At 45.5% G+C, this 13,053-nt stretch overlaps 1 protein-coding gene across 1 annotated transcript; it reads left to right on the forward strand.

The window, feature by feature from the left end:
• The first annotated feature begins 720 nt into the window (after positions 1 to 720).
• On the forward strand, positions 721 to 12,470 carry MSANTD2 (Myb/SANT-like DNA-binding domain containing 2). The gene is made up of 4 exons (XM_009580319.1): positions 721 to 759; positions 1,372 to 1,630; positions 3,958 to 4,018; positions 11,527 to 12,470. Exons 2-4 carry the CDS (start codon positions 1,552 to 1,554, stop codon positions 12,377 to 12,379), a joined length of 993 nt encoding a protein of 330 aa, XP_009578614.1. The 5' UTR covers positions 721 to 759; positions 1,372 to 1,551; the 3' UTR covers positions 12,380 to 12,470.
• The last annotated feature ends 583 nt before the right edge of the window (positions 12,471 to 13,053 follow it).

Here is a 13,053-nt window from a genome sequence, read left to right on the forward strand (position 1 = left end):
TGTATTTCTGTCCTGCTGATGCTGTTAAACCAGTATATGAAGAGCATTAGGTTCAGGCTTTCTGAAGATGTAAAGGTTCCTTTTGGGGGAAAAAACAAGCGGTTTTTGCGATGATGTGTGCTTGAAAGTCCGTTACAGTCCTCCTCCAGAAAGAAAGGTGACAGGACTAGCTCTTCCCAAATTAATGCCTCTTCTGAATTCCAGAGGTGGCTTTGCCATTCAAGCTAGAACCTGAGCTATCTAATAAATTTAATACGAAAAACATGTTTTCTAGCACTCTGCCAATCCAAAAACCAAAAAGATCCAGCAAACCTGGGGCACATCATTATCTTTCAAACATAGAGTGGTGGTAGAATTAAAACCAGATTGAGGGATGCGCATAAAGATTTGATTTTTTTTTTTCTTTTACCCCTAAATAGTTGTGTATTGCTCTGGATTAGGGGTGAAATGTGGACAGAAATCATAGGCTTATACAGCTTTGCCTCGCTGTCGCGCAGCGACCGTGATGCACTGGCTCGGCTATCAGTGCGGGATGCTAAAGGGATCACCAAAAGTAGACCAGGTTTTTACATCTGTCTTTATGGGAGGTTTAGCCTCAGCAGTGTTTTAAAGACTTATTAGACAGAGCCATCTTAGTATTGTTTCTTACTTAATGCTTGATATCGAAGTCTGGGAATTTGGAGCATTATTGATTTGACCTCTTTTAAATTTCAGCAGCTTCACAAGAGACAGAGTGAGTTAGTAAGGAATGCAAAATATGTAAGTAATATATATTTTCCTAGCTGAATAGCTTAGGCATATACATTTTGTACCTTGTGTCTTCTTACCAGAGTAAGGAAGGTTGGACCGTCTTTGCTTTGGGGGACTCTTCTTTTTCTTTTCCTTTCTCTCTCCTCCCCGCTTCACCTTCTCCAAGCTGTGGGCACAACACCAGCTCTGCTTTCTCCTCCTTGTAGTAGGTGTGCATTTTCTTGGCTCATTGGTATCTCTGACTGGGGGTCTCTTGGTATTTTTTTTTTTTTCCCCCCCTATGTTACATAGAGCAGATCTGGGGATTTTTTTTGAAGTGGGGAAGAGAATAAATCGCCCGAGTTAAATCTGACGAACCTGTCACTGCTACGCAACTTTGTCCTGTATCGTAGATGTTAACGCTAAATCGCTGCAGCGGGAACGTCAGATATGTACGATGCTTCCTGGCGGGCGTAGATTAATTTGGAAGCATTGCATTTAGCTTGTGAGCGTGGGTCAAATACTGATCAGCAGAAGTTTAAAAAAAAAAAAACCCACCCTAAACTGCCTGTAACTGTCTGCAAGTGAATGTGTGCTCTTCCAACCCGTCGCTGCCGATTAACATGTGTTTTTCTGTCTTAGACCCTTCGCAGGTGCTACAGCCGCGTGAAGGAGCATGGCGTTGGGAAGAGGAAAAGCAGCTACACGTTTGAACAGCTGGAGCAGGTGTTTGGGCAGGGAGGATGGGACTCCCAGCCCTGCCAGCCCGTCCTCATCAACAGCAGCGGCTTGTACCAGGAGCTGGAGTCGGACGGCAGCACGATGGAGGAGTATTCGCAGGAGGACTGGGGAAACCACAGTCAGGATCTTCATTGCTACCAGACGGGCGAACAGGAATTGGGTAAGAAATCCCATCTTGGCACATCTCCATCCTCTGATTTTGTCTGTGCTCTGTGCTTATACCTATCTCACACATACATATCTCAGTACCAACTTTCATGTTTCGGACATAATGTGCTCTAGATGCTAAACGCCTGATGTCTTTGGGGAGAAAAGGGGAAGAAATTCCCCAGTTCATCATCAAAAGCAAACCGCGGTTCCCAAAGTATTTTAGGATCAGGACTTGAGTTTAAAGAGCCTAGCAAGAGGAAAGAAGCGCTGCGTGGCCAGAAAGAGTGGAGGACGAGGTGGCAACATGTTCCTGGTCTCTCCTTCCCTGCTCTGTTCTACTTCCCCTCGTGGGGTCAGGGGAGGGATTTTCCCTTTTAGTGGTAGCCTGCTTTGGATATCCTTGGGCACCAGCTGAGCCCGTGGGTTACCGTTCAAACACCGTTCACTTAAATTACGAACAGGACTTCAGACCGCTGCTATTAATACTGATGACTATAAATGTTGCTCCTTCTTCCTATATACCCTAACCTAGTATGTTAGTTTTAAATATGTCAGTATGCTTATATCCAGATGTGTGGCCTTTTTTAAATTAAAAAAAAAAGCAAGCAAGCTCACAGTCCAGGGTTGAGACCTAAACTGAACTCCTCCACAGGCTTTTCTTGCCCGAGTTATTGGTGTCTCTGCATAAGAATCAACATATTAATTAATTTGGAGATTTGGTTGTGTCGTGGTTTAACCTGACAGGCAGCCAAATATCACGCAGCCGCTCGCTCACTCCCCCCGCTGGTGGGGCGGGGAGAGAATCGGAAGGGTGGGAGTGAGAAAAACTCGTGGGTTGAGATAAAGACAGTTTAATAGAACAGAAAAGGGAGACTAATAATAATAATGATAGAATATACAAAATGAGTGATGCACAATGCAATTGCTCACCACCCGCGCTGACCGATAACGAAGTAGCGATCGGTACTTCCTGGATCACGCCTACCATTCGTATACTGAGCGTGATGTCACATGGTATGGAATACCCCATTGGCCAGCTGGGCTGGCTGTCCTGATGATGTTCCCTCCCATCTTGTGTACCCAGCTCAGTCGGTAGGCATGGGAGCTGTCCTTGGACTAGCAGGGCACTTAGCAACAACTGAAAACATCAGTGTGTTATCAACATTCTCCTCATACTAAATCCAAAACACAGCACTAGGAAGAAATTTAACCCTATCCCAGCCGAAACCAGGACAGGTTGTTGCCTGTGGCTTATTGAACTTTGTCAAACAGAGCAAGGTACCACATTCTTGATTGAAAATGCAGACTGATCTGAGCAGTTTTGTGAAGAAGTGGGTTTCTGTAAGTACATTTATATCTCTTGAGCCACTGATCTTACGGGCACGTGTTCCTACCTTGCCTGAGCGAGGGGGTTATTTTCACAGCGGAAGCTTTAAGTCGATCAAATTCAATGGAGACCCAAGTGAAGCAGTAGTTAGAAAGTGAATTGGATAAAGGCTCTTGGTGGGATGTTTTTTTCCCCCTCGTGATTTGTAGGCCGAAACAGGGATAGGAAAGGCAGTCACGTATCTGTACACATCTGTGTTCAGGGGACTGGTGAGTTGGGATGCTTTTAAAGAGGCTTAAATCACAGTTTAATGTTAAAATTTGCAAATTGGCTGTTAACCGCGTTCCGGTTCTCTCAGACTTCTTCCCCAGGGGATTTAAAAGTCAGAAATATGTGGGAGAGAAATGGTGGGGAGAAGACGACATTACAAAACGTATGTAAATGATGGCTAATTCTATCTAGTTTGATTCGTTCTGGTGAGTCAAACCGTGGTCTCCTGGTTTGTCACCGTTTTCCTTCTGTTGAATCGGAGGCATTTGTGTGCACTTGGGCTGACGATATTCTTAATGTTCAGTGAAGTTATGAGAAAAGCACTTAGCAGACAACATCTAAATGGAATACAGATGCATTTGTTCTGGTGCTTGCTCTTCAAATGTGCCATTGAAAGCAGAATAGCCTTTTTTCTTTCTTTTTTCCTTTTTTTTTTAACAATGTAGCTTGCAATTAAATTGATTTGTGATTTAATAGTGGGAATTGTAGTCTTGTCCTTCAAAGGTTTTGCACTTGCAAAGACAGATTCAGATCTTAACTGATCACATCTCTTCCAAGCAAAAAAATAATATTCAGTTACGGAGGATTTAGGAACTGGAACCATCTCGTGCAGAACTTGGTGGACTGCCTAGCTTAGGAAGCAATTTTGATTTTTTATTTATTTATTAATTTCAGCCTTATAAGAAAGCCCCAGGAACATTATTTAAAATATAATTATGTGTTGGAATTTTACCTTTCAGATGAAATGCCTACCACAAAAAGAACATTAAAGATAAAACAGGAATCTTCAGAAGACACGCAGTAAGTAATTTATGAATGTTTTACCCTGGAATGTGTTTCCCTGGGGATGTTGTGCAGGAGGGGAGGATATTTGAAACTTCTGATTATAATTATAAATACATTGTGCAAGACTATTCATACAGTTGAATCTGCTTTATGCATTATTCCAGTTACCTCAGAACATCTGAAAAGCTTCACAACTCTGTGTCTTCTTGGCTTCGTCATTCAGCAAATGAAACAAGACTTACTACACGAATGCAAGGACTTAAAATGCGGATAAAATATACATCAGATTCATTAGGGATGCGTGTGGGCAGGCTGCGGGTATCATGACACGAGGCCAAACTCTTGGATCTATTTGTAATCTGGGTTTTTTTTTTCCATCTGCCTGAAGTTTGCCTTTGGACCTAAGGAAAAAAGAGAATGTAGGAGGAGTGGAGGAAAGAAAGAGTGAGAAGAGGGACGCAGCACCCCGGTAGTAGTGTGTACTGTTGGCTTGGTGTGAGTAATGCTTGCAAGAAAAGTTCATGCATTTCCTCTCCTTGGTGGGAAGGCATGCCAAAGCTTGTGATTTTTTTTTTTTTTTATTTTTATAACTTTCCAGAGCTGACTTGTAACCTTTTGGATCGGGTTAATCTGACAAATACCGGAGCATTTCGAATGCTTTGAGCATGCGAATCTCCCTTGCCTCGCCAACAATAACACAGAGCATTTCAAAAAATGAAAGGAATTGTGCTGTATTTACTCGGACCAGGGCTACTTTCTTCCGACCTTCAGGGTTTTAAAACCCACGGGATGGTTGTAGATTTGTCTGTGATGGGGGGTGAGCTATCACAAATTGGCTCGCAGATCCTTCGGGATGGGAATGCATATGGGGCATCGTGTCTTCCACTCACACACCCCCCCGCCAGTAATTTGTGGTGTCATCTGAAGTCAATCTGGTATTTCCTATGCTCGAAAACGAGCTTCTGTAGGGTAGGAAGTCGTCGGCACTGTATACATTAACATAGTGTCCCTGGTTAGTAGTACAACAGAGGCTTTTTACTGTAACTAAATGAAAAAAATCCTCCAAAACCTAAAAAAAAATAAAAAAAGAAGGTTCCATTGTAAAGGCGTAGCTTTGTCAAACTCCTCACTTCAGATGGATTTTCACGGTACCCAAAGGTGACTTTTTTCTTAACGTGGAGCAAATTCAGTTTAGCAACCCAGGCATGACCTGGACAAAAATAACTTTTTTCAGTGTAAACATTATTACTGCCTCTTTGAACAGTTTCTTAGGACCGTTCTGGGACAATTTTACCTTTCAAGGCGTGCGTTAGAGAACTGCATAGAAAATAATCCTGAATTTTCCGAGGTGGAGGCTCGGAGAGGCTGAATCTTCTCTTCCAGGTTTTGTTGTGTATATGGATGGCTGGATTAGATTTGATAGGTTAGACTTTCCAGAGTTTTATGGTTATTCCCTCCTCCCCCCCAGGTTCCCTCTAAAATGCACAGGAGTCCCTGGACTCTCGGGCATTTTGTGAAGCATGCAGGTGATAAACCCACCTTACATGCTCGATGGAAGCACAAAGCTTTGCTGAAGATTACTTTTTTCCCCCACTATGCGAGCAAGGACCTTTTAAACTCTGACTTAGTAGATTGAAAGCGGTCAGGAGAAGTGTGGCTGATATGAAGATAAGCGGGGTATTTATTTATTATCTTCAAAAAACAGAATTGCGTCTATTCTTAAAAGCCACAGGCGATAAATAGATGCCAAACTTTTTCACCTCTTTGGCCGGTGTTTTAAAATACATAGAACTTACTTCAAAGAAGGTAGGGCTTCAGTTCATCTGCGTTCTTGGTCACGTACAGATTTTCAGCAGAAATAATCTCAATAAAATCGGAGGGAGTGGCAGTGTATTCAAGTTCTTTGCTGAACCCTGTGCTGCGATTTTTGACATGGAGAAATTATAGTGTGGTGATGCCGGACTATAAGCATGTGTATTGCTAAAAATCTTGACTTTGCTTATCCCTTTCCCTCCCCTGGGATTTTGGAAGGATTTTTGGAAGGATTTTTTGGAGCTAAGCAGCTTGCAGAAAACCACGGGAGCAGATGTGCACCATGACATTATTTTCCTAGCAGAGAGGGTGGGAGAGTGCCGCTAAGATGCTTCCTATAGGAAACGTATCACTGAGCTCTCTGAGCACTGGAATTTATTCTGGCTCTTCTTTTCCCGATAAAACACACACGTGTGAAGCTGCTGTCGCTATCAACTGACCACAAACCTGCAGAAAGAGAAGGAGCTCCTTTTGCTCCTGCTGCCTGCCAGGGGTTCAGCTGCTCCTGCCAGCTCGGCCAGCGCCGGGACCTGATCGTGCACCAATAAACCTAATGCGTTGTGTCTCTAAGCAAGCTGCACAGCACGTTAGCACGGACAGCGCTGCCTGTCTGAGCTTCAGGTAGTAAGTAACTGGCCTCCGAAGACATATAAGGACTTCCCGTATTTCCCGGGTTGTCTTATTTTCGGCGGTATAGGAAGCGAAGAGCAGAGGTAAGCTGTGTCCGGCTCCCGTGCTCTGTCAGCTGGACTCTCCTTCCCCGCTTCGGCTCTGCTGTTGCATCCCCTTGGCACGCTGCTGCCTCCAAATAAACTGTTTTGAAAAGTGAAATGCTACTTAAGACTCTGTTCTGCTATTTTAAATTTATTTGAGGAGCGGTTTTACTCACTGTGGGCTTTGTGAAGATGAACTAGAAGAAGCTTGGGGAGCTGGATCCTTCACTGAAACCAGCTGTTGCAACTGCTTTGAAGTCTGCTTTTGTTTGGAAACAGCGCCTTAGAACAAATTTGCACCACGTCTAGTGTCTTTCCTCATTTGAATTGCAAAAGCTTCCGAGGAGAAAGAAATGCAGATGGCCAGTCTCCAGCCCGGAGGTCGTGGTTTGACGATAGAGTAAAATCCAGCTCTAGGGCACCTTTTGCAGATGAAAAATGAGATGGCCCTGTGACACAGCGTGTCACACAGGGTAAACCCTCTGCTAGCTCAGATTTTTTTTCTATTAAAAAATAAATAATAGTAGCAATTTGACTCTTACTGCTTACACCTCTGCTTGGCTGAGTCACGGAGATGCTGGATAGAGCCTGGGAAAGCGAAGCCCAGTGGGGCGGCTGCAGAGCCATCGAGTCCTGGTGTAAGCGGGAAGAGGAGATGCTAAAACCGAAAAGCAGAGCTTTTTAAAATTTCTTTTTTCCCCTATTGGTTCCTCCGTGCTCGAAGTGATGGATTCCCTCTGTGGAAAGCCCTTCTCTACTGTACACGAGGTGCTGCTGGAGATCATCTCTAGTGAAATTATTCCTCTTCTCAGTAGGAGCAGTCTGATGAGTGACTAATTTTTTTTTTTCACCAGAGCTTCAGCTCTATTTTGTGCTGAACTAAACTTAGCGAGAGTATTTATAGTGTAATTAATAAAGGTGGGGGCTTTTTTTTTTTTTTTGGTTCTTAGCTCTGTTCCTCCACTGTTGAATGAAAATCTACCCACGCTGCTTTCTTCTGTCTCCGGGTTTGGATGGGACTGCTTTCTTTAAACTGAGTTCAGCTGTCTGTCTTGAGTCAAATGACTGTATAACAGTGGTGAAACACAGGCTCTGCGCTACCAAACAGCGCTGCGCCGAGCCAGCGCTTACCCTGTCCCCTCGTCTGTCTGGTCCCCTGAAGGTGAATTTCCACTTCCAAAAGTCTAAAAAAGATGTTTTCCAAGCATAGCAATGCTGCGCTGCTCAAGATCTGAAGAAGCGTCAGGGAAGCTGTAGAGAAGCTTTGGAACAGTCCGGGCTTGTATTGCCGCAGTGTTTGTATGTAAATAGAAACGGAATTGGAGTAAATACGCATTTTTCTTGTATGGCGTTTCCCTCCTTTGCTGCTAGATGGGGGGGAGGTGGAAATAACTCCTCAGAACTTAAAATAAGAAACAGGAGTTTGTTGACGACGCAACAGGCGTTTTTAAAAAAACCTTGGCTCAAACACAAGTCCGCTTGCCAAGCAGGTCCCCTCCTTGGTGCTCTAGAAACTCAGTTAAGCTCTGATGGTGGCAGAGATGTGCTTGCCAAAACGCCTTTTTCGGTCTATCCAGGAATCTTCTGGCATGGTTGCTGCTTGCTAGATAGTTAAGATAGGCGGTGTGCTGATGGATGGAGTCCCTCACGTCGCCGTGAGGAGTGAGCAATCTCAGCCTGGACTGCTCGGACTCGCTCTGGGCGGCTTGGACACCCCACCTGAGGTTTGCAGAGCTGGTGTGCACCAACCATCGTGCGTCAAACTGCTCGACACAGAGTTCTGCGGTCCCAAGCCCAGTGCTTTCAGATCGCCTAAAGGACAACCAGCGCTTGGAGAACCTTCCCAAAATCACGTGCATTATATTTAAGCAGGTTTTTTGAGATAAGAGGCTGTGAGGTTGGACCTCTCCAGCACCATGGGAAGGGTCTGCAGCTCCCAAACCTTTTTTCTTTGAATGCTTGTATCAATATGATGGAAAAAGAGACCTTCTGATCCGCGTAGGGATTTATTGGGCAGAAATGCAACTGTCAGAGTCTCAACCTCAGGCGTATCCTTGTGCGGTTTGTGGGGCGTCGTATCTGCTCTTGCTTAAAGACCTTTGTGTCCCTCACCAGTCTCATGCCCTAACTCCATGGGGGAGCTGTTGGGAAAAGCTGATTTTAGGGAATTTAAGTGAATCTTCATGAGAAGATCTCTTCCCGCAAGAGGAGGGAAGTTCGTGCGTGCCCCGCAGAAGAAAACCGGTGTCGCCTCGTGCAGGGACTAAAGATGCAATCTGTTCTCCTGGTGGGATGTGGGAGGAGGAAAGACCCTCTTGGGGATGTGGTGGCCCCCTTGCAATTGCAGTTCAGCTTTACAGATGCAGCGCAACAGATAAAAGAGAGGAGAGTTGCATGGAGCAAGCTTTTAAATCGCATTTGTTGGACCTAGAGAGATTTCTCGTTAGCAAACGAGTTGCATTATCTTCCTACTGCTTTGATTATAGGACAATAACTCCTAAAATGAGTAGTTCCTCCCTACTAGCTAATTACATCCTGAGTGTCTCATTCATGCTGGAGGAAGCTGTTCCAGCTTGCTTCAGGCGCACGCGATGCTCTCTCCTGATTGCTTAGCAAAGTGTAAATCCTTCTGTGGAAACTCACTTTCATACCGGTGTCGTTACCGGGATCGAAAAGAAATCTTTGGCAACACAGGGATTTCTTTATTGGATATCCAGAGGGATTTCTGCTGTCCATCGTGCAGCGGGTTATCGCATCAGTTGTGTCTGGGTGCAGGTCATCGTCACCGGCATCTTCTGCTCCACGGGGTCAGTCCCTTGAGCCGTGTTTCTGATCCAGCGCTGGGACCGAGCCTTTCGGAGCGGCTTGGCACTTGCTTTGTGGTTTTTACAATTACAGTCCCGTTCCCTCGCATTGATTTTGGAGTCATGACGAGGTGGAAGTGTTTTGAGTGGTGGCTGCAAAATAGGGATGCAGCTCAGGTCATCTGCAACGGACCGTGTGCCGATGGGAACACACGGCTTGTCGCAGATGAGTGATTTAGATCACTTAAAGAATCACCGTCAAAGGTATTAGCAAAAAGTGGGTTTAATAGGAATTTACAAAAGTGCGACTGAACAGTGTTTGATGGCAAGGTTCACTCTGTCACTTACTACGTGGATGAAACATATAAAGGAAAATCGTATTAGAATCGAGTTGGAATGATTTATACAGAGACCAAAGACGCAAAAGGGTAAGGAAGACCCTCCCGTTGAGTCATGAGGTTCAGAGAAGACCCGGCTGGATCCACTCCTAGTGCCAGACTTGATCAACGGTTTATATCTAATGGGAGAGATAAAAGGAATAGGGAGACCCTCCCGTTGAGTCACGAGGTTCAGAGAAGACCCCTTTGTTTTCTAAACTCTTGATGGAGCTTAGGTGCGGCTAGGTCCAATCTTAGTCTCAGACTTTGTCGACAGTTTATGTCTCATGGAAGAAATACAAAGAGTAAGGAGACCCTCCCATTGAGTCATGAGGTTCAGAGTGAACCCCCTTGCTTTCTAAACTCCTAATGGAGCTTAGGTGTGGCTGGATCCGCTCCTAGTCCCAGAGTTGGTCATCTGTTTATGTCTAAGGGATTATAGGTGTCTAGTGGTAGTCTAAGGTTCATTCACAGTTTTAAGGTGGATCACAAGATTTTAGCAGCACTTAATCATTGACTAATTTAACATTTACAAAGTGAGTCAATAGAATTTACTACAATCACAATAGTGACTTAATTACAGATTCGAGATGACAGTATTTATACTATACTTGCTATCGGGTACCTAAATCAATTAACACACACACAGACACAAAGATATATAAATGTACAAAGTTAAAAATTCCCTCGAGTTCAGTGAAATATTCACGTAAAATGTCTCGGCGTTTCTCAACGGGCGAGGGTTGAGCTTCGAGGAGCGAAGGGCTTCAGCCCAGGTCCCGTCGTCGGCTTTCGGCGACGGTCCTCCGAATATCGCAGACTCGAGAGGTCGCGAGCTCCGAGAGGCATCCCACTGAGAGGGAGGTGCTGGGCGCAGCCCGCTGTGGTCCGGGAGAGCTCAAAGGGTCTCACTTAAGACCACCCTTTATAGGTTCGCAAGATGATTGGCTTTAGTCATCCATAAATTTCCATCCTGGCCGCGATCCGGGTCAGTAATTACCGGAATTCTCAAAATTCCAGTAACAATGGTACCGTTCCACTTGAGCTAGGATCCAGGTAAGGAATGTTCCAAGGCTGTCAGGGGATGATGAATTATTCCCGCTCTCGTTCCCCACCTTGGCCAGGCAACAGGAATTCCTGGTATGGTCAGTGCTGCTCCCCACCTTACCCATGCAAGAGTTCCTGGTATGGTCAAGGGACGCTTAACCACCCAACTCATTACACAAAGGCCAAGCCTAATGGGAATTCCTGAGATCGTAGACCGGCCCAGGAGAGAGGGGGAGATGCACCACCACACCTCACGGCTGTGAAGAATAACACAGTAACTTGAGTTTGCATTTATTTAGCGGCACCAGGCACGTGTTTGCTTGCAATCGCTTTGAAGCAGCGCAGGTGGGAGCAGGACATTTCCACCGCGTGTTTTTTTTGGGGTTGGTAAGAGCAGAAATCTTTCTTGGAAGCTGAACCTGGGGATTTATCAGCTCTCGTTTTCTTTATATCCTGCAGAACTTTTTGCGTGAATTCTCATTTCCACCAGAGATTGTCATTTGCTTGAGATATTGGAAGGAGTTTGGATTGGATTTTCCTTTGGTTTTGCTGAAATTAATTAAAAAAACCATCAGTGTGGTGTTATAATCCGTAAACTCGCCTAGCAATATAGGGCATATATAGTAACAAAATACCCACCACCTAAAAAGCAGTCGAGAAAGCTGAAAGGGATTAATACTTTTCCGCAGGTCGGTGCGTTCGCCGGGGTGCTTTTGCAGCTCCAGTTTACGGATGCCTTTATCCTTCTCTCCGTGTTTTTTAATTTCCAGGAAGCGCGACGTCATGCAGAATATTATGCAAATCTTGGAGTCGGTCCAGTTGAAGTGGGAGCTGTTTCAGAGCTGGACGGACTTCTCCAGGCTACATCTTTCTAACAAACTGGCCATTTTCGGCATCGGTTACAACACCCGCTGGAAGGAGGATATTCGTTACCACTACGCGGAGATCAGCTCGCAGGTACCCCTCGGCAAGCGGCTCCGGGAATATTTCAACTCGGAAAAACCGGAGGGTCGGGTTATCATGACCAGAGTGCAGAAAATGAACTGGAAAAACGTTTATTACAAATTCCTGGAGATCACCATCAGCGAAGCCAGATGCCTCGAGCTGCACATGGAGATCGACTGGATACCCATCGCTCACTCCAAACCCACCGGAGGAAATGTCGTTCAGTATTTATTACCGGGAGGGATCCCCAAAAGCCCCGGCTTGTACGCCATCGGTTACGAAGAGTGCCACGAGAAACCCCCCTCCCCTCTCGCCGAGCACAGGGGGCCCGATCCCGGCAATGAGACTCAAGGGGAGCTGGAGGTCCCTTCGCCGCAAGCCTCCCTCCGGGTGGATATGGAATCCGCCCGGATTATCTACTGTTACCTCGGCATCGCCGAGGTCCGGACTCTCCAGCAGTGCCTGTTTTTACACTTTCAGGCAAACACCAAAACCTTCAGCAAAGATTGGGTCGGGATCAACGCCTTTTTATCTCAGAACTGCGTCGTAGAGCCCGGCGTGTCGCCCAAATCCATCTACATCAAATTTGTGGAAGTGGAGAGGGATTTTCTTTCCGCCGGCTCTTTGGTAGAGTGCCTGGAAAAAGCCATCGGATACCCCTTAAAATTTAACAACTGAGTCTCGTCCTTCATAAGGATTAGGGCTTTCTGCCCCTTTTTTCCATCTCGCTACCAGACGCTTTCGGATCCTGTCCGTTCACAGCCGGGCAAGTCGGACTTTTCCGCCTGGAAACGAGTTTTGGGGTGATAAGAGGCTTGCGGGGCGCTTTCCACGAGCTCATCCCCAGCAAGCGAGCGTGTCCCGGCTCTCTTGCCAGACGGACCGGCCGGTTTTCCTACCGGAGCGGCGCGGCGAGGAGAAGCCCCCGGCCCGTGAAACGACTGTAGGTACATTCCACATTGGACAAGCGCGTACACGTGGCGTTTTCATACGAAAAGCTGGTTTTTTTGGTTTTTCTTTATTCCACGGTGTCTCATTTTTACGCATCCGTCTCTCTCTTAAGTGTTATTACGGATCTGAATAAATAAGCAATAGATAACGGCAAGTTAAACCTTGAATCACGTTAAAGGAGACTGTTTTTCAAAGCCACCCCTAGATACTATTGTATATAATTTAGGACTTCACTTTTTTCACCCGTCAAGTGTTCTCCTCTCTCCGAACAGTGTTGCCTGCAAAAAGACTTTGGTTTCTGTGATGTATTCCACTTTACTAGTAGCGATGCCATATCCGCTTTTATTTTATTTTATTTTTTAACATTAAAATAATTCCTGGCCTTTTTATTTTTCTTTTTA

The sequence above is a fragment of the Fulmarus glacialis genome, unplaced genomic scaffold (genome assembly GCF_000690835.1).
Source record: "Fulmarus glacialis isolate BGI_N327 unplaced genomic scaffold, ASM69083v1 scaffold30196, whole genome shotgun sequence".
NCBI lineage: Eukaryota > Metazoa > Chordata > Aves > Procellariiformes > Procellariidae > Fulmarus > Fulmarus glacialis.

What these genes read in the sequence shown, in the direction of transcription:
- MSANTD2 (XM_009580319.1), top strand. Translation starts at nt 1,552, where the DNA reads ATGGAGGAGTATTCGCAGGAGGACTGGGGAAACCACAGTCAGGATCTT. An exon ending in GACGGGCGAACAGGAATTGG is followed by an intron (nt 1,631 to 3,957) that starts GTAAGAAATCCC and finishes TTTACCTTTCAG; the next exon opens with ATGAAATGCCTACCACAAAA. An exon ending in GAATCTTCAGAAGACACGCA is followed by an intron (nt 4,019 to 11,526) that starts GTAAGTAATTTA and finishes TTTAATTTCCAG; the next exon opens with GAAGCGCGACGTCATGCAGA.